The sequence below is a fragment of the Desmodus rotundus genome, chromosome X, assembly GCF_022682495.2.
Source record: "Desmodus rotundus isolate HL8 chromosome X, HLdesRot8A.1, whole genome shotgun sequence".
Classification (NCBI taxonomy): Eukaryota; Metazoa; Chordata; class Mammalia; order Chiroptera; family Phyllostomidae; genus Desmodus; species Desmodus rotundus.
Genome location: NC_071400.1, coordinates 6,997,120 through 7,022,075, shown reverse-complemented (window position 1 = coordinate 7,022,075; position 24,956 = coordinate 6,997,120). Strand labels below are relative to the sequence as shown.

Sequence of the window (24,956 nt, the reverse complement as noted above, 5' to 3'; positions counted from 1 at the left end):
ATGCCCATTCAAATGAGCCACACTGGTCAGGGCACTTTGCAGTTTTTTTTTTTTTAAGATTTATAAAGTCTGATGGAATGCATTGGGGACCTTTGGTCAGGTAAAGGAGGTGGGCCTTGTTTGGGAGGGTGCCCTACCCAGATGCAAGACCTCTGCCCACTTTGGAGCTTCCTTCTAGATGCCTGGGAGAAGTACTTTCAGAGAAGGAGAATTTAAGTCCCAGCCTTCAGGTGTGTCACTCTTTTTTTTTTAAAGCCAGTATCTCTTTAAAATTTTCTTTTGTTCATTGATCTGAGAGAGAGAGAGAGAGAGAGAGAGAGAGATCGAGATCGATTTGTTGTTCCACTTATTTAGTCATTCATTGCTTGATTCTTGTATGTGCCCTGACTGGGATAGAACCCACAACCTTGGTGTGTTGGGATGACACTCGAATCAACTGACATACTCAGACAGGGCTAGGTGTACCACTCTTGCCAAACCCCTTTCCACTTCAGCCGCCATTCCCAGAAGGCTTCACATCCCAGTGCCTAGGAGGCAGTCCAAACCAGGATTTTTTAGAGGTTGAGTAAAGCTGACCAGAGCAGAGGAGGTGGCCTGGGCAAGAAGGACCAAAGGGACGCTGCTTTAAGTACACTTGGATGTGGAATGATGACTGTGGAAATGACTTGACAACACAGCTTTCTAAGCAAGGGTTTGGATGCTACAGGTGCCAGGCTGTCTCCTATGCAGCCATCCTTGGCTGGCAGGTGATTTCAGGTTGTCTCTTAAGAGACTTTGGAGTCGGGGGAGAACCAAGATGGCTGCATAGGTAGACACACTGCGCCTCCTCGCACAACCAGAACTGACAGAGAATCGAATGGCAAGGGGGACCGACACCAAGGAAATAGAAAATAAACATTCATCCAGACCAGTAGGAGGGGCAGAGATGGGCACCAGGGTGGAGAGGACTCACGTGGCTGTGGTGGGACCGAGACTGGCGGAGTGTGGGACGAATGGCGCAGGCAGTCCAAGCACTAGCAGACCCTGCGGGCCCACATTCCCGCAGATAGGCCGAGAGGGCTGGACTCAGAGTGGCGGAGAACGGGGCAGGCAGAGCAGCGGGTAGCACCCCGCAGCCCCACATTCGCACACAGATAAACCGGACAAACGGCGGGGAGCGAAGCAGACCAAGCAACCCAAGGCTCCAGCTCGGGGAAATAAAGCCTCAAACCTCTGATTGAAAACGCCCGTGGGGGTTGGGGCAGCAGCAGGAGAGACTCCCAGCCTCATGGGAGAGGTCGTTGGAGAGACCCACAGGGGCCTAGAGTGTGCACAGGCCCACCCACTCGGGAACCAGCACCAGAGGGGCCCAGTTTGATTGTGGGTATCGAAGTGAAAGATTGAAATCCGGAGGATGGTGAAGCAGGTGCCATTGCTCCCTCTCGGCCCCTCCCCCACATACAGCGTCACAGCACTGCGACCAGCGTTACCCTGCCCCGCCCCGGGAACACCTAAGGCTCGAGCCTTTAAAGTAACAGACGCACCAAGACAAAAAAAAAAAAAAAAAGGCCCAAATGACAGAACACTTCAAAGCTCCAGAAAAAATACAACTAAGCGAGGAAGAGATAGCCAACCTATCAGATGCACAGTTCAAAACACTGGTTATCAAGACACTCACAGAATTGGTTGAATCTGTTCGAAAAGTAGATGAAAAAATGAAGCCTATGCTAAGAGAAACAAAGGAAAATGTACAGGGAACCAATAGTGATGTGAAGGAAACTGGGACTCAAATTAATGGTGTGGACCAGAAGGAAGAAAGAAACATCCAACCAGAAAAGAATGAAGAAACAAGAATTCAGAAAAATGAGGAGAGGCTTAGGAACCTCCAGGACATCGTGAAACGTTCCAACATTCGAATTATAGGGGTGCCAGGAGGAGAAGAGGAAGAACAAAAAATTGAAAACTTATTTGAACAAATAATGAAGGAGAACTTCCCTAATCTGGCAAAGGAAATAGACTTCTGGGAAGTCCAGGAAGCTCAGAGAGTCCCAAAGAAGTTGGACCCAAGGAGGAACACAGCAAGGCACATCATAATTACATTACCCAATTAAACGCAAGGACCTACATCCAAGATTACTGTATCCAGCAAAGCTATCATTTAGAATGGAAGGGAAGATAAAGTGCTTCTCAGATAAGGTCAAGTTAAAGAAGTTCATCATCGCCAAGCCCTTATTATATGAAATGTTAAAGGGAGTTACCTAAGAAAAAGAAGATCAAAAATAGGAACAGTAAAAATGACAGCAAACTCACAGTTATTAACGACCACACCTAAAACAAAAACAAGAGCAAACTAGGCAAACAACTAGAACAGGAACAGAACCACAGAAATGGAGATCACATGGAGGGTTGTCAATAGGGGAGTGGGAGGGGGAGAGGGGGGGAAAGGTACAGAGAATAAGTAGCATAGATGATAGGTGGAAAATAGACAGGGGGAGGGTAAAAATAGTGTAGGAAATGTAGAAGCCAAAGAACTTATAAGTATGACCCATGGACATGAACTATAGGGGGAGAATGTGGGAGGGAGGGGGTGGGCAGGATGGAGTGGAGTGGGGGGGGAAATGGGACAACTGTAATAACATAATCAATAAATATATTTTTTTAAAAAAGAGACTTTGGAGTCAGTTTTGTTTGTTCATTATAGTTTTCCTTTTGTATTTACTGCAGAATTTCTTTTTTAAAAAATTTATTTATTCATTTTTAGACAGGGGAAGGGAGGGAGAAAAGAAAGGAGAGAAACATCAATGTGTGGTTGCCTCTCGTACACCCCCTCCTGAAGACCTGGCCCACAACCCAGGCATGTGTCCTGACTGGGAATTGAACCTGCGAGCCTTTGGTTTTTAGGCTGGCACTCAGTCCACTGAGCCACACCAGCCAAGGCTCCTACAGAATTTCTTAAAATGAGATTTTTTTAAGTCAAGGATGCAAAGTGGGGATGGCTAGGGTGGGGGGATGTGGTGGGGGAAAATGGAGACAACGGTACTTGAACAATAATTTAAAAATAATAAAAAAATAAACCATATAAAGCAATGTTAAAAATTGAGGTTTTTAATTAGCTTCCTGGTACAAAATTTAAAAAGAACAAAAAGATGTATCTTGAACAAAGTATGTCTCGGCCTGACTGGTATGGCTCAATGAGTTGGGCATTGTCTTGCAAAGTTACCGGTTTGATTCCTGGTGAGGGCATGTGACTGGGTTGTGGGCCAGGTGCCTGGTTGGGGTCTCTTGCAAGAGGCAACCAATCAAGGTTTCTCCCGCACATTGATGTTTCTCTCCCTCTCTCCTGTCTCTAAAAATAAATAAAATCTTAAACAGAAAAAGAAAAAAGCATGTCTCCTTCTTTCCCAAGTCACACAATTCCTTTCCCCAGAGACAACCATGCTCACCACTTTCCTGATATAACCTTCCACAGAGATTTTATACCTATACTATATGCAGATATCCTTCCGGAGATATTCTATTCAAATACGAGCAAATATGTATATATACAGGGTCCAGCACAAGTAACACCCCCTTTTTATTATAAAATCTTCTATTACAAAATCATAAGCATGTAATTCTGTAACATAATGATATCATACTCAAGCACACCATATGACATTTTAGGTGAAATGTTCAAATTAAACTATAAGTTATTATACCCATGTTATTACTCTACCAACCACACTCAAGCAGGCCTTCTTCTGCCGGACCCTGTATATTTCTATTTCCCATTTCCTTTCCCACAGAAATGGAAGTACTCTGTACACACGGCTCCTGTTCTTTTTAATAGCGGCAGAGTATTCCATTGTATGAATGCATCAAATTTTACTTAACTACTCTTTTATTGATGACATTTGGGTTCCTTCTAATCAGTTCTATTACTCACAATGATGCAAAAACTATTCTTGAGCATGCATAATTTGGCATGTGTGTGGGTATATCTTACTACCCTTGAACCAGATTTTAAACCCAACTGTGAGGCTGTAGGAGGGAATGCTCTGGAACATCACAGGTTAATTTTGCCTCCCTGTACCACTTTGCTTCTTTCCTTGATCTTCAAGTTGGTGCAACTAAGTGCCATTCTGGGACATTAGAAGAAGTGGAGCAAAGGCCTGGTAGGGGTTTAACCCACATTGGCTAACAATATCCCCATTGGCTATCAATTTCTACTCAGTCACATTTTTGTCCCTTGAACCATTTAGGCAGCAGCCGGATGACAGACTGGTTTTAAAAACCAGATAGACAATGGAAAACCACAAAGCAAGCTGCATGTAATATGATAAAAGGCACCTGACACCTACCTTCAGTGGCAGGGAGCAAATGGGGAGTCGTGGGGCTGGGGCTGACCACGAGAGAGCACGCTCCATCCTCAGAGGGACATTTGGTTCCAGCTGGCCATGGGGGCCATGGTCAGGTCTTCTGAATTGTTAAGAAGCTAGAAATATGGATTATATGTGAACTCTCCTCCATTTATATAATAATAATAGCAAATACCCATACAGCACTTACTATGTGTCAGGCACCATTCTAAGTGGTTTAGATCTCATACCTTAATATTCATTGTACTCTATGAGGTAGAGTATTGTTGTTTATCTCCACTTTACAGATGAGCAAAGTGAGGCAGAGAGAGTTTAAGTCACCTTCCCAGAATCACACAGAACAAGTAGCAGAGTCAGGATGCAAATCCAGGCCATACTCTTAATAACTATATTCTTATTGAACTTTTATTAAACTTAAATGTCTTGGCCCTGGCCAAGTAGCTCAGTTGGTTAGAGCATCATCCTGATATACTAAAGTTTAGGTTCAATTCCCGGTCACGGCGCATACAAGAAGCAACCAATGGGTGCATCAATTAGTGGAACAGCAAATTGATGTTTTTCTCTCTTTCTCTGAAATCAATAAATTAAAAAAAACTAACTGCCTCATTGAGGAAACGTCAGTCAAATTTAAGCATTGCACTGACAGACACTGCCAAGCCAAACAACAGGCTTCCAAAGGCCTCTCGTTGGAGACCTCAGCTCTAGCAGGAGTCTGGCTTGAGTCTGGCTGTTGCTCTGCTGGGCCTACAAACCTCCTCTGAGTCGCCCTGCTCTCATTCTGCCCCAGGCAAGGTGGCAGCCAGGAGAAAGCCCTTTCTGCTGCTTCAGCCACACTGCTTGTGTTTATATCTGCTCTTGAGCACAGAGTGAGGATATAGTGCGGGGGCCAGTTGGCCTCGCTTTGAGTCCTCAACAGGTCATGAACTGTGGGAGAGAAGATGCTGGCAGTGGTCTTGGAGTTGGAATTTCTGGCTTCTAGTCATAGCCTTTTGTTCTGATGGGTTTTTTTTTCTTTTTGGCAGGGGGGAGAAGGAGGGTGGGTCTTTTGGCCTCACTGAGCCTCAGTTTCTTCATCTGGCAACCTAAACTCATTATCCATACTGCACAGGGTTATTGTGAGGAGCAGGGTGACACTGTGTCCCATGTGTAGTACACGTGGAAGAGAACGGTCTTGGCAATAGAGGTTGTTTGGGGGACAGGAAGCTGTCATTTCCCAGGAGAAGCTTCCCTGAGAGGGAGCCAGGGAAGGTGAGCTGTCTCATGTTAGCACACCTTTCTCATGGTTATGTTTTGATCCCAAGCTCTTTCCTACACCAGGCTGCTTCTATTACCATGAATGAGCCGTATCTAACTCTGGGCACAGATTCCTGGAGTCCAAGGGCACAGGGCAGCCTGAAATCAAACATCGGTGCTTTGTTTGCTGATAAATCTGTCTTTACCAATTTTCCTGTTCACTTGTGTGCTTTTCCATGTTCATTGACACAGTTGTATGCTGGGTTTCAACAGGGCTAAATTCAATACAAGTGTCTCCAGCCTTTCCTCACAGAGAGTCTTAGATCTGTAGTCTTAGCATCTGTGAATATTAGGCTCCTCGAGAAAAACAAAACAAAACAAAACTGCTGAAACCGAGACTCAGCATTATGGAGAAACCTGGTCATGCATGTCATCAACCACTTAGTGCAATAGTGGTGTTGAGAAAAAGCCTCCTGTACCAGCAGGAGGATCAGAGGCAAGTGCCCAACACAGATGGGAAGGGGAACAGAGAGTTCTCAGGAGAGCAGAACAGATCCAGATCTGGGGAGGATGGGAGACAAAAGGAGGGGGCAAAGGAATAAGTGTAGCTGAGCTTCCAGACCCCAGGAGAGGCGGGCCGTGTGTTCTCTGCATCTCTGCAGTCTTGTGACAGTGCCATCATGAGTGAGAGCTTTCCCAGTAGATGCCCAAGGGAGCCTCTCACTGTGTTCAGTTCCTATTCTAGGTCCTCTTTTATTCAGGGCAACCTATGAGGGGGTAGAGGTGAAGCCAAAACGGGGAGGTCAGGGTGTGGATGGTTCTGAAGGCCAGCTTTCGATTTTTCCAAGCAGTTGGAGCCATTACTGGGGTAGGATGCCAGGCCCGTGCTCCGGGAGGCTCCTGGCACCGGCACTGCGAGCTGAAGTCTGGGGCTGGAGGCGGGGAGACCAGTTGGGGCTTAACGAGGCTCTGGGCAGACAACAGCAGTGAGGCTGGAGGGGTTCGTTTTGGATATAGAATATGCATAGAAAGACACATAGGATATTTGGGTCATAGAGTAGGAGAGTGGAAGGGACCAAAGGAGTCCCAGATGACTGGCTTCTTGATCCAAGGGCCAAGAAGAAAGGCAGGGCTATTAACATAAACGGTGAATTGGCCCTTAACGGCTCTGGCCCCTTTTCCTCAAAAGGCTGCCCCTGCAGCCCTGACCTCCCTTTGGTTCAGGCCTGGCTGGACCCGCTGGCGGATTACTCAAGGTGGTGGCTGCGGTAGCTCTGTATAGTCCTTTAGGATCCTGGAAGGGCTGAGGCCTCGATGGGCTGCAAAGAGAGGGAACCACGCGTCCCCAGCCGCTCCAGCATCCCGCCAGACCCTGCGCCTCTGGCCCCACTTTGGCCTGCAGGGTCGGAAAGCCAAGGACCGGCAGAGAGAGAGAGGGAAACAGGCAGAGGAGGTCTGGGATGCGGGTGGGGGCGGGAACGGGTCTGGACGCCAGGCAATGAGAAAGTGGGAGAAAGAGGCGGACAAGAAAGAGCCCGCTCGGCTGGCGGCGCCGGACCACCGCGCCAGGCCCGGTTCGGCGGCCGTGTCTCCGCCTGCCTGGCGCCTCCAGCCCGGGTAAGAGGAGCCACAGCGCCACCCAGCGTCCGGTGGCGGGGAACGGCAGTCAGGGGGCTTGTGTGGCCCCAGAAGAGTGGGGGAGCTAATGGCACAGAGCCTCAGGGGAAGCCCTGGAGGCAAGCGAATGCACAGGTGGGGCCCGTAGTGGTTGACAGACTCTTAAACAAGACCGGCCATTCATTTCACCCACAATCCACCCGGCACATGACATTAGATGAATCTTACCCCAGGTCAACTGAGAATATTCTTCTTAAGCTCAACAATCTTCCATGGCTCCCAATGGGTCTCTGCATAAAGCTCAAATTTCCTAGTTTGACTTTAAAGACCTTCCCAAAGCCATCTTTCAAGCTTCATCTCTTGCCATCCACTCTGCACATCCTGCCACCGATCACTCTGCCTGAATAAACCACTACTGCCCTGCATCCCCATCCATTTACTGGGTGAACCATTACTAAGGCACTGGGGAGACAGGGGACACACAGATCCTTTTCCGCTCAGAGCTTCCATTCAAATAAAGAGAGAGGCAATGAATAGGAAAGCCCATGTATAAATCAAATCATTTCAAATAGTTACCAGTACTAGATTTTATAAAAAGCTGAGCAATATGATAGAGTGTCTGGGGCAAGAAGGGCACTACCATAACTAGAGTAGTCAGGAAAGGCCTTTCTGAGAAAGTGACATGTGAACTGAGATCTAATCATGAGAAGGAGCCACACTTGTAAAAACCTGGGGGAACATTTCAGGCTGAGGAAGGTCACATATACAGGTCTTGAGACAGGAATAAACCTCCTACATCAGAGGAAGAGTAATAAGGCACAGTCGTTGGAGGATAGTGAAAAGAGTGTACTGAGATAGGAGAGGTAGGCAAGTGACAGGTTGTGCAGGGCTGTGTGGGCCACGAATTTTATTCCAGTTGAGATGGAAAGCTATTGGAGAATGTTAGCAGAGGAGAGACATGATCTGATTTGCATTTTTAGAAGATCAGTCTGGGTGGAATGTAGCGGGGGTGGCGGGGAGTGCTGATGGCAAGATTGGAAGCAGGGAGACCAATCAGGAGGCCATTGCAATGGTCCAGGAGCGAGTTGATGGTCCCCTGGTCTATGGACAATGGAGATGGAAAAAATTGTCAGATGCTAGAGGTATTTCGAACAATTTCTCTTCATCCATTTTTTCCCCAACCAACCCAGGACCTTTGTGAGGGCAGATGGCCTGTCTGATCTTTGGATTCTACAACCCTATGCAGTTAGTCTAATAGGTACTCAGTGCTTAGTGCCCCTCCACAGAGAATATGACAAGAGAAAATGGCAATGAGACTGAAACTTTAGCCTGGGGCAGAAGTTCTGGGTCTTCTTTCTAGTTACTCTGATGTACCTCTCTCCTTTTCCTTCTTTGTCCTTAGTGTCTTCTAAAAGAATCTAAAAATGTTTTGGGAGATAAGTAAGGGTAGTAATTGTGAGTTCCCATTCTGTGTTAGGAACTGTGCATAACACTTTCACATGTATTATTTCATTGAAGTTCATTTAACCTTTATAACAACATTTAATGCCATCCCTTCGTTGTAGAGATAAGCAGATTAAAAACCCAAAAAGGAAAGGGGACTTTATGAAAGGCAAAGTGGTCATGGCACAAAATGTTCACTATTTGGAGGCCTACTCAAGTCCCTCCCTTCACTTCACACCCTGATACTGTTTATCTATGCCCACTACTAAGGTCTTTTTCAGACTCTTGATAATTGTTAGCATTGCACAATGCAACAAATTTCAGAATGAAACTGCAGGTCTTGAGAAAGATTTAGAGTTTCATGAAGTCAATGCAAGTGATGTTGAAGACCATCTCTAATGTCATGTAATGCCCTTGATGAATGGGGATTTGGCAGAGATAGACCGGTTACCACTGGCAGAAGAGAAAATTGACCTGCGTAATGGCAGGATCAAGGCTTCAAAGAACATAATTCAACTCTTAAAGGATAACAAGAGGTCCTTGTAATAATGGAAGAAACTCTCTAATTTTGGAAACACAAAACAAGACTGTTTATTACTGAGTTACAACTGACAGCACAGAAATACAAGGAATCACTAAAGAATACTACAAATAATTATATGCCAACTAATTTGACAATCTAAAAGAAATGGACAAACTTCTAGAAGCATAAAACCTTCCAAGGAACCAGGAAGAAACAGAAAAATCTAAACAGATGGATTACTAGCAATGAAATTGAAGCAATAATAAAAACATACTGATTATGTGATTATGATTGTGTGGCAAAAGTGGATGTGCTCTCATGAACTTTGGTCAGGAAAATTATATTATTTCCACAGTGCTTGATTCATTTTTGGTTCATTCTAAGAATTAATGCATAGTTGCAATTATTTACGCATTTTATTTTTTTAAGATTTAAAAAATATTTTATTTAGTGATTTTAGAGAGGAAGGGAGAGAGAGAGAGAGACATTGATTTGTTGTTCCACTTATTTATTCTATTGGTTGATTCTTTTATGTGCCCTGACCGATGATTGAACCCACAACCTTGGTGTATCGGGATGATGCTCTTACTGACTGAGCTGCAAGGCTAAGGCTATTTATACATTTTAAATTGAAACAAAAATGTTTTCCACATTTTCAATTTTATTTCTCAAGGCAAAATCTCAGTCAAACCCTTTCTTCCTTTTTCCCCTACTCTGCTGTGAAATGTTGGTCTCTGCCTCAAGTGGATTCAGGGTAAGTGGCCTTTTTCTAGCACCACTTATCCTCAAATAACAAGAACTTCATGTAGTTCCTTTTCTTCATCGCATGATTGCCAAGCCTGGCTGCACATTAGAATCACTGTGGAGTTTGTTAAACAATGCTAAAGCTGGAACTCCAACCCAGATTAATTAAATCCAAATCTCTGCTGGTGGAGCCAGAGTGAAAACTCTACAGGTGACTCTGTTGCACTTCCAGGGTCGTGAGCCATTGCCACCGCCACCACCACCCCCGCCCATCCCTCCTCCCCCACCTTGCAATGCTGAGGGGGAACAGACTGAGGCTGTCTGCCATTGGATTGAACTGAAGGGAGAACACCAGAGCCTGGGCCTGGGTCGAACGGATCGTTCAGAGGGATGGCTGCTTGGTCAAAGGACAATGTGTGGCTGGTAGGACTACCTCCCTGGAACAGCTGTTGGGCCCTTTACTGCTGTAGCACTATGAGTGTGTAGCCTTCTCCAGTCCCCTATGATTCTTTTCTATGTCCAAGACCAAGAGTGCTTGACTCTACTCATAGGCATGTGGTGAAATAAAAACTTGAATGTTATAGTAAGCATATTATGGTTGTCGAATGTATGGCATCACATTATCTTGTGGATCCATAATGTATGGACCACGGCTGTATTCTGAACCCCCAGCACAGTGCTTCACATATAGTAACTATTCAATATGTACAGTTTTATTTATCATTATAATTTTTTTTTTAGCAAGAGGGTTAGGGGGAGAAAGAGTGAGAGAGTGACAGAGAGAGAGAGAGAGAGAGAGAGAGACATCAATGTGAGAAACATGGATTGCTTGCCTCCCTTACATGCATAGGTGCTCTGACTGGGGATCGAATCCACAACCTAGGCATGTGCCCTGACTGGGAATCGAACCAGTGACCTTTTGGTTTATGAGACAACAATCCAACCAACTGCAGCACACTGGTGGCCAGGACTCAATAGGTATGTTTTAGATGAATGAATGAATGAATAAGTTCAATACAGATAGGGTGTAATAAGTACCAGAATTAAGGTACAAAGTGTCATAGGAATACAGAAGATGAGATTATTTTCAGCTTGGGAGAGGGGGAATGTGGAAATCTTCATAGAAGAGGGGGCATCTGAGTTGGACTTTGACCACTGGGTAAGGCAGTGATAGGCAGCAATGCAGAGAGGGCATTTCAGGCAGAAGAAACAATGTAAGTGAAGGGCAGATGAAAAGGTGCAGAGCTCACTCCGTGAATGAGCAGCAGTGAGACGGGGCTGGGACACACACGTGATGCGATAGTCCGTGGTGGAAGAGCAGACCTGAAGGATAGGGTCAGAATAGAAAGAGCCTTGAAAGTCATGCTAAGAAGTTGAGACTTGATTTTACAGGCCACATGGAGCCATCTGATGTTCTTGATCATGGATGTAATGTGTTTGCTTTAGGAGGATGAGATGTACACATTATGGTAGCAGTTCTTTTGACAAAGTATTTCTGGAGGGTCTCCTAACAGCCTGACCACACTGTGCTAGGGGAAGTTGGATTGGAACTGGGGGGAATGAGTAAGAGATTACTTGGTAGGCCATCTCAATAGTCCAGGCAAGAGCTACTGAGGGCCCGAACTGGCCAAGTGGCAGTGGGGGTGGAAAGGGGAAAGACTTGACATATATTACAGAGATGGAATTGACAGAACTTGGTGACCATTTTAGGTGGAAGTGAAGGAAAGAGAAGACACATTATTACGGCAATAATAACCATCAGCATTCGAACAGCTCCTTTGTGCCAGTGTTGTGCAAAGTGCCTTGTGCACATCATCTAATTCTCACAATAATAACTCTTTTGATAGATGAGGATACGAACGCTCCAAGAAGTCAAGGAACTTGTGCAAAGTCAGATAAGTGGCAGATGGTGGTACTAGGCTTTGAACTCATACACTCTGGTTCTGGACACCACTCCCTAACCTCCATGCTATGCTGACTTCTGAGGAACTTGGGGACTTGTGTTTTCTTGGCAAAGGAACTCAGCAGTTCAGTGAGGACAGGTCCCCTTCTAACTCCTGCTGTCTCTTCTGTTTACATGGGGGGCTCTGCCTGCCACCTCACCCCCAGCAGTTCCTACTGAATGCCTTTCCCTCCCAGGGTGGGAAGGCGGGCCTGGGGTAGGAGGCGAGGCTGGTACACTAGAACCAAAAGCTGTGACAAACATGCAAAACCACTCATCCCCAGGCTATGTGGGGCCTGCTGACACGTTTAGTCCATACAGAGGTTTGTTTATGTGTTTGTTCGGTTTTGACTTGAGCCAACATTTAGAAATCAGAGAGCTTTGTGTACAAACCCTGTGTCCTGACATCCCCCCCCCCAAAATGATAAGATCTGACAATGTTGAGCCCACATTCCCAAAGACAACCTGGGGGCTTCAGTGGCCCCCCTGTAGCCTGCATGCACCCTGTACTCCTCACCATATGCAACACTAGAGTATGCACTTGACCCCTGCCTAGGCGACTTCACTCCTGCCTGATCACTGCAGGAGGTTGAGTTTGTGATTCCGTGTACAATGGCCTACTACAGAGTCTTCACCCCCATTTATTTTTCCAACACTGGAGCCATCAAGGGGCCAGGCACAGGGTCAGCATCCTCTGGTCCCTCTGTTCCCCCCACCCCAGCCATAGACTATTTCCTCGGCAACAGTGCTTGACGCTACAGAACACAACCACAAAGGGAGGGTTATCATCAAGTCTTACCATTTATTTCTTTATGGGGTTAAACAAGAGCAGAGAGGCCTCTGCCCCACAATGCAACAAAACAGAAAGCAGTACACATACAAAGACTCTCACCGAAACACAGAGGCAGGAGAAGGGGGACAACTGAATCATAGCTGGGTGAGGGAGGAAGGGACAGGGGACTACTAGGAATCCAGCTTGGAGACTCAGTCATAGAAACTAGTGCAAGAAAGTCCTACTCATGAAGCACAGTGTAGAAAATGGCATAAGAAAGCTGCCCGGCTCTGCTACCTATGGCAGAGGGCAGGGCAGCTTGAGGGGTGGTGTAACATCTGGGTGGTGGGGTGGATAGGGACAGTCAAATGACTTTGAGGTGGAGTGAGGTGCCCCTTTTCCCCCGCCACTGGGCAAGGGCCTGGGCTGGTCTGAGCCAGGGGTCTCCTGGGCACTTGGTGAGGGGGAAGAGGGGATGGGAGTCTCCAAGGGTCCATTCTCTATAGGGCCCTAAGGTCCCCCTCTCCTTCCCAGTCCCCTTTTCCCCTCCTGAGGATGCAGGAGTTAGAAGGCAGTACCTAGGGTCTTTCACGTCTACATAAGCATCTCTGGAAAGGAGCCAGCACCTCTTTCCCTCCCCAGCTGAAAAGAGCACTCTAGGGATCAGGTATGTGGTCAGGCCCGAAGTGCTGAGGGCCAAATGGGAGTGTGTGTGCAGGGCACGTGGGTTGGGGGAAGGGGCACGCTGTGAGAAATGAGGAAACTGGCAGGGAAGGACTCCACAGTCTCATGAAGTCTGCTTGGGACCCAGCTGAGGCCCTTGAATGATTTGCTCTCTATAAGGGAAGTTTCCCTTGTCCTCCAAGCTGATTGATTTCACCTGTCCCCTCCTGATGCCCTTCTTGGTTTTACCTAATGTGGCTCTGTGCCCACCCTTCCCCTTCACATCCTAGAGCATGAGCTCTTCTGGCACCGAAGCCCCTTGGCCTGTGCCAGGAACACTATTCCGGCTCCCTATTGCCTTTGAGACGTCCCAGGCAATGTGGCCTCCTACTCCCAAGAGATTTGCACAAGGCTAATGGCCCCCAGAGGGCTCTTGATGCCTCTTTTCTTGGTCAATCCTCTAACCTGGCTAAAGAGTTCAAGTCTGTCAGGCAATGACAATGACAGCGCATTCTCTGTATTCAGTGGGTCCTTTTGCCAGTTTCTGGATGTTCTCCAGCAAGGAGCAGGGGTGACTGGATCAGGGGGCCCGCTACAGGGTGAGGAGGGGGTCTGCTTGTTCCACAATTGGGATAGTAACCCATGGGGTCAGGGGTGGGAAGGAACGAATACTCTTTGGTAGGCTGGGGATGGGGACAGGGTGGGGATAGGGGAGGCTCATCTCTGGAAAGTCCTGGGGCAGTGCCGCCAGGTTCTCCTTCATGGAGGCCTGGGCTAGGACGAGACAGGGGAGTACGGGGACCCAGGCCAGGCCTGACCCACTTGGGCTTAAGTCCCTCCTCCCCATGGAGATCAGAAATGGAAACGTCTTTGGCCCCAAGGCCAAGATCTCCAGGGCAAGAGTGGCCCTTGGGAGTGTGTGCACCTTCTGTAAGATATGGCCCTTCGGACAGTGGCAGTCTGACATGTGCCCTCAGCCCTCTGTGTCGAGGTCCCACGACCCAGTTCCCGCACTTTTCCCCTAGAGGGCTCCTTATCCCACCCTTTTGGATTTGGGGAGCGGTCGTTGAGCCTGCCTCAGTGCTGATCAGCCACATCCCCAAAGCCAGGTAGCAATTACCTGTTTAGCTACCTCTCTGAGCCCTCTGCCCCACAGCTCTCCTCTCCCCCTTCCCTATCCCACTCTTTCAGCACTCAATCTGTCCCCCATTCCTACCCCTCACTGCCTGGGCTGGTGGTGTACAGTTGAACTGGGGTCCTGACCCAGCTGCGCCTGTGCGTTTCTCACCTCCCAGTCTGGCACTTCCCACCTGAGGAGGGCCACTGCACCGTCTGCCATTGCCTGTAGGGGTGTGGGCAGAAGGGAATTAAGGATCTTGGCAACAAAAGGAATGCGGAGGGGGGGAAAGAGCTTCTCCCCTCTGGGCCCCCCCAACATTTCCTGCAGGGCCAAGGCTGGGTGAGCAGCCTTCTTCCCTGGGGTCAGGGCTCTTAGCAGGGGTGGGCATGTCCAACCCCCACTATCCCCCTTTTTGTTTGCTAAGCCCCGTGGATGGGGGCCTAGGAGGGGGTGCCTACTGCTCCGGCCCTTTTCTCCTGGATGAGGTTTGCAGCTCCCTGGGGCCCTCTGGCCCTTCTGTTGGAGCTGCTTTTGGGGTGGGGATAGGTTGGGGACAATGTGTAGTCCCCCATTTCCCCAGCCCCCCATCTGGTCCTATATCTCCCTTGGGAGGTGCCCCCTCCCCATCCCCCTGGGGGAGTTGGAGCTGATGTCGGTGTGTGGTGGAGGTCTGTCCTCCCTCCCCGCCATCACTCTTCCCGAGTCAGGCCCTCATCTAGGGCAGGCAGTGCCTCCAGCCCCAGTCCTCCACCGCTCTGGCTGCTGGAGAAGGACACCATGGTATGGAGGAGCATGAGAACAAGGACATAGAACCGGATCCTGCTGGGGCTGAGGCGGGAGCCCCCAGAGACCGGCAGCAGGGAGGGCTTGTGGCCGATGCGGCCTGGGGGGTCGTGGCGGGGGTGATAGTGGCGATACTGTTGGTGGTAGTGGTGGAAATAGGAGTGGTGGAACTGCTGGTGGTGGGTTTTGGGGGTCTCAGACTCCTTGAACTTCTTCTTCTCCGACTCACAGGAAACCCACTGCACGTCACAGCACTTGCTTTCCGGCCGCTTGGGCGAAGTATCCAGCAACCCTGCCAAGGGATAGGAAAGTGTGGTGGGGCGCTGAGGGGGCTGAGGCCTGTGCCTCTCCTAGCTTTTCAACACTGGCACCGACTGCAGTGGGAGCCGTGTCCAGACTCCCTTCCCCCTGCCCCTCGCCAGACTCTTCTCTACCAGGGCCACAGACTGTTGCTCTGGGATGACTCCCCAGATGGCCATGTTTTAGATAGAGAGGGCCATTCCGCTCACTGCCCCTATTCTACTTGCTGTTATCCCAACCTGGGTACCTCACTGCCCACTCCTCCTCCAGACACTAACCTTCTTCAAAACTGACTTCCCTGTTGCCCTCCCTGCTACCACACTCTAGACCTGCCACCTGCCCTGGGCCCCGGCCTCCTCCCTCCTCCCCAGGGCCATGACTTTACCTGTACAGATAAAGCCTGGGAGCCCTCCGTACACCATTTCCTCATTGTCGGGGAGTATAAAGGGGCACCGGGTCTGCACCTCCAGGCAGTACTGCTTGCAGGGCACCCAGCGGTCACATTCCTGCTGGGTCACGCTGAAGTATTCTGAGCACAGCCAGGCCTTGTAGACAGCCTGTGGGAAAAGGAAAGAGTGTCAGCCCAGGTGTCAGCCCCTTCCAACCTCAGAGGGAAGAGATGAGGAGGGGTGGACTTGTAGTCTATGGGGGGTGGGGATAGGCTCACCAACCCGACCCCAGGATCCAGGCGGAGAGGAGAAGAAGGGTTTGGGTCACGACCACTCCATCCTACCTTAAGATCCCCCATCTCATAGCCAGGACTCCCGAGTCCCTGAGGCTGCAATCATCCAAGACTTAGAATGTGTTCGCTGGCAAAAATCACAAAATTACTCCTATGTCTGAGTTGGAAGGCGCCTTACCAATTATCCCATGCAACCCTACCATTTTACAGTTGGCCCAAAGAGGTGTTCTAACTCGTCTGAGGTCACCTATAATGTGGCCAATTTTAGTTCTATTCAATTCAGCAAACGTTTCTTTGGCTGATGATGGTAATTCAAGAAAGAGATCAAATAATCCTTGCTCTACCTCATTAGGGTGTTGTGTGGGTCAAATACTATGATGCATAGGTAAATGTTTGGTAAACTCCAAAGTGCAATACAAACATGAGAGGTTATTTTTAACAAAAATAGGAATCTACCTTACCGGGCACCACACGTGCCTTTAAGCTCTACTTAATCTATGCTCATCCCTGGCAGGGCAGGGCACATGCCATGTATCATTTGGAAACTTTGCTGTACCTCATAGATATATTTCCTGTCCCTTATCTAGCCCACTGCTGTCAGGTGCTGGGTCTTAGTTAAGAAAGGTTCTCTGCTCTATACTCTTTGGCTATCATTAAGCCTTGAGTTTCTCAACAGTGACACTACTGACATTTTAGACTGGGTAACTCTTTGTGGTAGGGACTGCCCTGCACTCTGTAGGAGATTGAGAGGCATCCCTTGCCTCTACCTAGTAGCTGCCAGTTGCAACCCCACACCCTGATTGTCTCAAAAATGTCTCCAGACATTGTTGAATGTCCCCTGGGGGGACAAAGTCATCTCCTACTGAGAACCACTGATTTAGCTCCTTGTTACTGAAAGCGTGGACCTGGCCAGCAGCAATAACCATCTACCTAGAAGCTCATGAGAAGCGCAGAATCCCAGGTCCTGCCCCAGACCCAAGTCAGTGCCTGCATTTTTAAAACGATTTTATTTATTTATTTTTAGAGAGAGGGGAAGGGAGGGAGAAAGAGAGGGAGAGAAACATCAGTGTGAGAGAAACATTGATTGGTTGCCTCTGGTAGAGCCCTGATGGGGGACTAAACACACAATCCCGGCATGTGCCCCTGACTGGGAATCAAACCGTGACCTTTCAGTTTGTGGGATGATGCTCAACCCACTGAGCCACATTGGTTGGGGCCAGCACGTGCATTTTAAAAAAAATTTTCATTTATTTATTTTTAGAGAGAGGGGCAGGGAGGGAGAAAGAGAGGGAGAGAAACATTAATGTGCAAGAGAAACATCGATTGGGTTGCCTCTAGCATGTCCCCAACCTGGGATCTAGCCCGCAACTGAGGCATGTGCCCTGACTGGGAATGGAACTGGTGACCTTTTGGTTTGCAGGCCGGTGCTCAGTCCACTGAGCCACACCAGTCAGGGCAGCACCTGCATTTTAACAGGATGCCCAGGCAATTCTCACAGTTGGGGTTAGAGCTCTGTGGACACCCAGCCACCATCTCTTCAGGGGCACCTTCTCATAGTGCTCCTCACAGCAATGGTTCTCAGACTTCCGCATGCCTCAGAATCCCCTGGGGCACCTGTTAAATATGCAGCCGGCCCCCAATTCAGCTTCAAGAGGACTGAGGTGGGCTCAGAAATCTGTATTTTGAACAAGGGTCTAGGTCATTCTGCCGCCAAAGGCCTTTCAACCACACTCTGAGCAACATGGTCAGAGCATCTCACACCGACTTCAAACATTTGCACTAAAATACAAGTAACTCCACTGTGAACATGAAGTCTGGCAATGTAATTCCATATTGGCCTTTTGCAGAGCCATCACTAATGGGTAGTAATGGGTTGTGGTGCAAATCAACCCTGTGAGGAACAAAGTATTGCTTGGGATTTTGATATCTCACTGTCGTCTGAAATTTAACATGTTCTAAATCTTAAAATGAAGTTCTTGATTGTTTTTTTACTCTAAATCATTGCTCTCATCTCCAAGTCTTGGGCATTTCAGGCCACGCCCACCCACTGAGGTGTCCAAGCTGGAATCCTAGGTGTAAGTCTTCAGTCTTCCTTTTCCTTGCATCCCCACACACAGTCCATCCACAAGGCATGCCAATTCTTCTACTATTGCCACAGCTCTGTGCAGGCCACTGGCATTTGTCACCTGTATGACACTTTCCTATCTGGCCTTTCCCGCTCCACCCTTTGGTCTTTTCCAACCCACTGTTCACACAGGAGTAAAAGCAACCTCAAAACACGCCTTGTGTCATGTTACTTTCTTGCTTCAAACTCTTGAAAGCATTTAGGATAAAACCCCAACTTTTCACCACAGACTTCAAGCCCCTGCATAACTGGGCCCCTTTGTCTCTCCAGCCTCATTTTCTACCTCTCCCTTCAAGCTCATCATGTTGCATCCACACACGGAGGTTTTCTTTCTTTTCCTTGAGGATGATGACCTACTTCTTCCTACCTCGGGGCCTTGGCACATACTGTTCTCTTGGCCAGGAATGCTATTCCTGCTGCTTTTGGCCTTCTCAGTTCTCATGCCTCAGTTGAAATATCACCTCCTCAGAGAGGGTCTTCCCTGACCACTCTAGCCACAGGCTGCCCCTCATTATTCTTTTTCTTAACTGTTCACCACAAGGATGACTTTGGCTGCATCTTTGTTTTATGTTTCTCTGCATGAAAACAGACATGGGCTTGTCTAATGGACCACTGTGTGCTCAGCACAATATACGTGAAAACTCGTCTGCTGATTGAATGAATAGGATGAATAAATGAGGACAGGTCCCTACTGTCAGAGAAATTCCAGATTCATGGGTAGACACACTGAACTTGAACCTCTGCCACATGTGCCATATGATTCATACCATAGGACAGGTTAAACCACTGGCCACTGGAGGGGAGCAAATACAAAAGTTTGGGGAGATTTCAGCGAGGGCCTAATAGCTGAGCGAGGACTCACAGTAGGATTTTAGATGGTTGGGTAGAGATGAGACAAACAGCATTCCAGGCTGAGGCAACAGCTTCAACAAAGCTATGGAGGTGAGTGAACTCATGGTGTGCTAAGAGAACAGAGAATGATTTTGTATGAATGGAGTGGAAATGGTACCAATCTCCTGTGGATAGACATTTAAGTTATTGCCAAGTTTTCACTATTACAAACAATGCTTCAGGAAATATCTTTTGTACATATGTCTCTTGGATGCCTGCGTTACTTTTTATTTATGTGAACTAAAAGTGAAATTACTGGGATAAAAGGCATGTGCAAAAGAATGAGAAGGAACTGAAAGGAGAGTGGAAAAGGACACATGAAGGTAACAGGCAGGGTACGAGACAGCTGGAGGGTTCAGAGATGGGGCCGAGGGTAGAAGAGAGTGGCAGTGGGGTAAGGGGGAACAAGGGAGGAGGTGTGTAAGAAAGAGTAGGGGGTCAGAGGGCAGGAAATAGCACTGATAACAGCGGTAGAAGAAGCAGGGTTAAGGAGAAAGATGGGGGAATAAGAGGGGGAGGGTGTAAGGGAAGTGAAGAGGTGGGGTCGGGGTGAAAGGAGAGGAATGTAAGAAAGAGCAGGGGGGTGAGGGGTGGGGGGTACGAGGGGGCTGTGAAGATGAGGGCCAAGAAAGCGGGAGTAAGAAAGATGAGGGTAACAGTGAGCAGGGGAAGAGAAGGGGGGGTGAGGAAGATGGGAGTAGTATAAGAAAGTAGGGGTAAGAAAGAGATATGAGGGCAGAAGGAGGGTAGGAGAAAGAAATAAAAGTCAGGCAGGAAAGAAAAGGAAATCCCTAGAGTGGAGGGCCCTGGTACCTCAGAGACCCCAGAGTGCCAGGATGAGACTGTCCGTAGCCTCACCACAGTCTCTGCACCCTGGACCCAGAGTCCACCTCAGGCTTCATGTCAAATTGTATGCAATCACTCCTTCTTCCACCGGAGGGGTTCAGAGGCCCCTAAGGGATTCTTCCTGAGTGCTTCCAGGTCAACGTTTCTGCGCCTAGGTGAGGAGGCTCCATTGGAGTTCCAGCCCTCCCTTCAGGCAACTGCTACTAGTCTAATGACAGGCTGTGGTGGCTGCACACTCCGCTTGTCTGCTCAAGAAAAGTCTGCTTAAGGAAGAAGAGGGAGGAGACCCAAGGAGGGAAAGAGGGCAGCAGAGGGTGAGAGGAGTGGCTTGACAGTGGGAGAGCTGCGACCCTCTCTCAAGCCACCTCCCCAGCCAGAGTCACCATGGCAACAAGTGGGTGAGCAGATTGCCTGATGAGGACACCAGGCTCGTGGGTGGTGAGACAGAATAGGCAAGGAGCTAATGAGGGGAAATGGAGGAAGAAGAGCAACTGGGGGCCAAGAGGTAATCCAATTCCTAGGTCCCACAGACTGCCAGCTGAGGCTATTGCTGGCCCACCTCCTTCAGGTGTGGCCTGGGGTCCTTCTCAGGTGAAAAGTCTGGCTCTCAGTGCTACCACCTGGGCAGCGAGACCACTTCAGTCTCTGAGGCCCTCTTCTCTAGCCAGGCCTAAGTAGCTTGCCCTGTCTCATCAATGTTAGGAGTGAACCAGAGGGGGCTGGCTTGTTTGTGTAGGCACGGGGGCCCTGGGCACTCGTCCAGAAGGATGGCAAGAGCCAGGTTAGGAAAGCAGTGGTGCTCTCTGGAGCTGGGGCACGCAGGGAAAAGGCAGTGTCTTCAAACCAGACAACAGTCAATTGAGAGACCCACTGAGCCAAGACTTTCCAAGACTCAAGACTCAGGCAGGGCCAGAGGATTGGAGATCTTTTGCTCTAGTTTTTTGACTCTGGCTGCATATTAGAATCACTCAGAGAGTCTTTCATTTTTATTACTATTTTTTTAATCCTCAGCTGAGGATATGTTTATTGATTTTAGACAGAAAGGAGCGGGGGGAGAGAGAGAGAGAAACATGGATGTGAGAGAGAAACATCAATTGCTTGCCTCCCATACATGCCCCAACTGGAGATCAAACCCACAACCTATGCATGTGCCCTGACCAGAAATTGAGCCCACAACCTTTTGGTGTATGGGACGATGCTTCAACCAACTGAGCCACCCGGCCAGGGCAGAGAGTCTTTTAAAAATGCTCCTACTTGTCCTGACCAGTGTGGCTCAGTTGGTTGGGCATTGTACCACAAAGTGAAAGGTTGCTGGTTTGATTCCCATCCAGGGCACATATGGGAGGCAACCAATTGATGTTTCTCTCTCACACTGATGTTTCTCTCCCTCTCTTTCTCCCTCCTTTCCCCTCTCTCTAAAAATAAATAAATAACAAATCTAAAAAAAAAAAAAAAAAAAAGCTCCTGCCTGGCTCACAACACACTCCAGACCAACGACGTCAGAATCTTTGTGGGTGGAGCCCATACATCTGTAGTTTCTCAAAACAGCTCAGGTAATTTTAATATGCAGAAAACTAAACTTAGCTGTGCTACATCATTTCACAGGTGAGGAAACTGAGGTCTAGAAAAGGGAGTAGACTTGTCTACACTCACAAAATAGTGGCAGAGGCAGGAAGTTAAAACCTGGTTTCTTAACTACAACTCCAGGCTTCTTCTAACTGGGTAATCCTACCAGTGACTTTGAAGTCCAAATTCAGAGGGCAGGCAGGACACAAGGGTGTTGGTAGGGGAGGAGAGGGAAGAACCAGGCCTGTTCTGGGCTTTCAGGTTCTTCCAACTCCAGCTGTGGCAGGAAAGGCTTCTTCATCATGCCCTGTCCTCTGAGCTTATGCGTCCTGGGCCCCTGAGGTAGCGGCAGAGGACGGGTGGGGTGGGAAGCCTTGGCCTGGCAGTGCCATCCTTTTCCCATAGAAGCCCCTTTCCCACTTCAGTCAGGCCACCGCTGGGCTCAATCAAGTTCTAGCTGCTACAGCCAAGTTGCTATGGGAACTGGGAGGGGAAGGAAGCAGGGAGTAACTAGAGGGAACACCAATTAACCCAAAAAGGAAGCTGGAAAGGCTGTCCCACCCCTCCTCCCAGCTGGGCTGCTAAGCCACTCTTGAAATGCCAGCAGGCAAGATGAAGGGGATCCCCACCCCTCCTGGGCTCTGCAGCTGCCAGTTCAGGGCAGAGAGGGAAGACATGAAGAGCCTCACCTTCCTGCTCCCTGGCTGGAAGCCCTGGCCAGGGCATCCTCGTCCCTATGCTCCTCTGGAAAGAAGCACCTGACTTCTGGCCCCCAGGCTGATGCTAGAATGCACACAAGTGCCACACAAGTGCATGCATACACACACAGCCCAAAGCCAAGAGTCTGGGCTAGAGGGTTTAGGAAGAGGAGGCTGCCTTAGACTCCTTGGTTTGGGGGCTGGAGAACCCTCAAGAGAGGAGAGCTTCAGTTCTTGCCAGTCAGGAAGTCGGCAGTTTCCGTCTTGAATTCCAACGGGGCTCCCCTGTTTAGGATGTGCTTCCCCATCCAAATCCTCCCTACAGACCTTCTCTTCACGGGTGCTTGTTTTCTTAATGTACCCCTGGGACCCTTGGCCAGGAGCTGCAGCTTCAGAGCTTGTGGAGGCAGAGCGGCAATCTGGGCTGGGTTTGGGAATGAAAGCCACTATCCACAGCACAGAAATAACCACCTCACTCTCAGATTTTACCTAGGGAGAAACTGAGGCCCAGAAAACCCAGGATGAGAAGGGAGGTGCTCTGATGAATAGTCTAATGCCTGTTTGCACTGCATCTGTCAGCAGACATAGAATTAGGCTGCAATTCCTGATTCTGGGCTTTCAAAAAGTTGGATCAGAACAGGGTAAGGTCAAAGTCAATGTCTCTAGCCCAAGGGAAGGAGACCATGGACATAACTCTGGTGGCAGCAGTAGTTCACTGGGATGGGCAGAGTCATCCTGGGATTACAGGCCTTATGGGGCAAATCCAGGTGGATGACATGGCTTTACTTAAGTGGCTATAAAAATCAGCAACAGCTTTCCTGCTTCTGCGAATGAGTAGTCATCAGTCAAAAGTGGCCTGGCCTGGCTTGGGGGGAAAGTGGGGGAGATGTCTGGACAGGTGAGTGAGAACGTAGAGCATGTGCAGTTCCAGAGGGTCCTGGTGCATCCAAGCCTCTTAGGACATCTGCTCATAGGGCAGGGGATGGATGGGCCTGGCCTGGCCAGGGTCAGCCTGGTGAGTGGAGAAGCAGTGCCCCGAATGCAGGGGCAGCTCTTATGGGGCCTCAGTGATCCATATCAATCAGGTGAACAGAGAAGGCAGCTTGATGACCACTTCAGAATGGAAGGGGTTGTGAGAGGCACTTTCCTATCTGCTGCTGGAATTTCCACGCCCAACATCATTGCCAACGTCTATGCAGCTATTAATAATTGTGACCCTCTTGTCGCAGGACACTCACTATCTCCTCGGGCAGCTCATATCTTCAGACAACTGTGGCAGTTAAAGAAATTCTTTCTTCTTCTGGGCTGACAGAATGCCTCTGCAGCTTTACTCATGGTTCCTACCAGCTCTTCTGGGACCATGCAGAACAGTCAGCTTCCTGTCCCCTGTGGCAGCCCTGTAGGTATTTGTAAACTTCCCTGAATCAGGTTTTCCCACCCATTTGTCCATGCAACAATCACTTCCTGAACACCTTCCAAGTACCTGGCACTGGGCTGGGGAGCTACCTATCACAGAGATGCATAAGACAAGACTGCCACGTCTTCAAGGAGCAGATATAACCCTGTGAAGCAATCATTGTAAGTCACGGTGATAAGCAAAGGAAGGCCATGCCTATATGATGATATGCTCTGGATACTGAGGAGGAGCTGGGGTTCTCCCCTATAGGCAAGGGGGAGCCTTTAACAAGTTTTAAATAATTGTGTTTTTTTAAAGATTGCTTTATCACTTCTGTGACTAACTTTTCAAACTATGTAGGGACTGTAGGCATCAAGACTGGAGGTAGAGAGACCAGTTAGGAGACTACTGCGACAATCTGAGGGAGAGATGATGGGGACCTCAACGAAGGCAGTAGCAGCAGAATTAAGAAATGGAGAGAAGGGGGTGGATGGGAGAAGAGATGTCAAGGAGGTAGAATCAACAGGATAACTTATGAATGTGGGGAAGGAGGGAGGAAGAGGGGTCCAGGATGACTACCAGGCTTCTGGCTTGAGTGGCAGGATGAATAGTAGTTTTATCCATTAACCCTGCAGAAGTCGTGGTCAAAAAAAATTACAGTGTAGGTCGCGTGTATCAGAGAGATACATTCATTACCAGTGTGCACTGAAATGTGAAAAAAATTAAAGACACTGCAAATTTGCACTTATTATATTTATGTAATAAAATACATGATTTTTATTTTCAGTTACAATCTAGAAATTATTAAACAAAGAAATATAAAAACATAAAGAATACAAATATTTCTTTTCAAATAACGGAAATATGGATATTGCTAAAAAATACAACCAAAAACGTCTTTAACTTTAATTAATCAGAATCATCAATAGTTGGCTTTGCAAAACGTTTGTAACAGTCATCGCAAACAATATTGCTATGTTCAAGGCATAAATACTTTTCACAACACTTGCAAAAATATTTTGATAAGCGACTCATTTTGAATGCATAGCACCTAACACATCTTTTTCTTTTTCTGCTTGTCAAGGGAGTCATATATATGTTGTTATGGCTTAACATTAGTCACATACAAACATGCAGCTAGTCATGACCTTGAACCTATGTACCCGATATATGTAACAATATTTAATAAAAGAGAAAAGAGTGAGTTTGTATCTCTCAGATCAGCTGCAACCTCTGCAGGGTTAAGGAAAGGAAGCCAGGAGGAGGAACAGATAT

The 24,956-nt window shown here is 48.2% G+C and overlaps 1 protein-coding gene across 1 annotated transcript in view; it reads right to left on the bottom strand.

The window, feature by feature from the left end:
- Window positions 1-12,627: 12,627 nt before the first annotated feature.
- Window positions 12,628-24,956, bottom strand: part of NALF2 (NALCN channel auxiliary factor 2) — a 28,867-nt gene continuing 16,538 nt past the window's right edge. The window contains exons 2-3 of the mRNA XM_053917433.1: window positions 15,863-16,034; window positions 12,628-15,469 (exon numbers count right to left, since the gene is read on the bottom strand). Coding sequence (XP_053773408.1) covers window positions 15,084-15,469; window positions 15,863-16,034 — 558 coding nt within the window. The 3' untranslated portion in view covers window positions 12,628-15,083. The remainder of the gene's footprint in view (window positions 15,470-15,862; window positions 16,035-24,956) is intronic.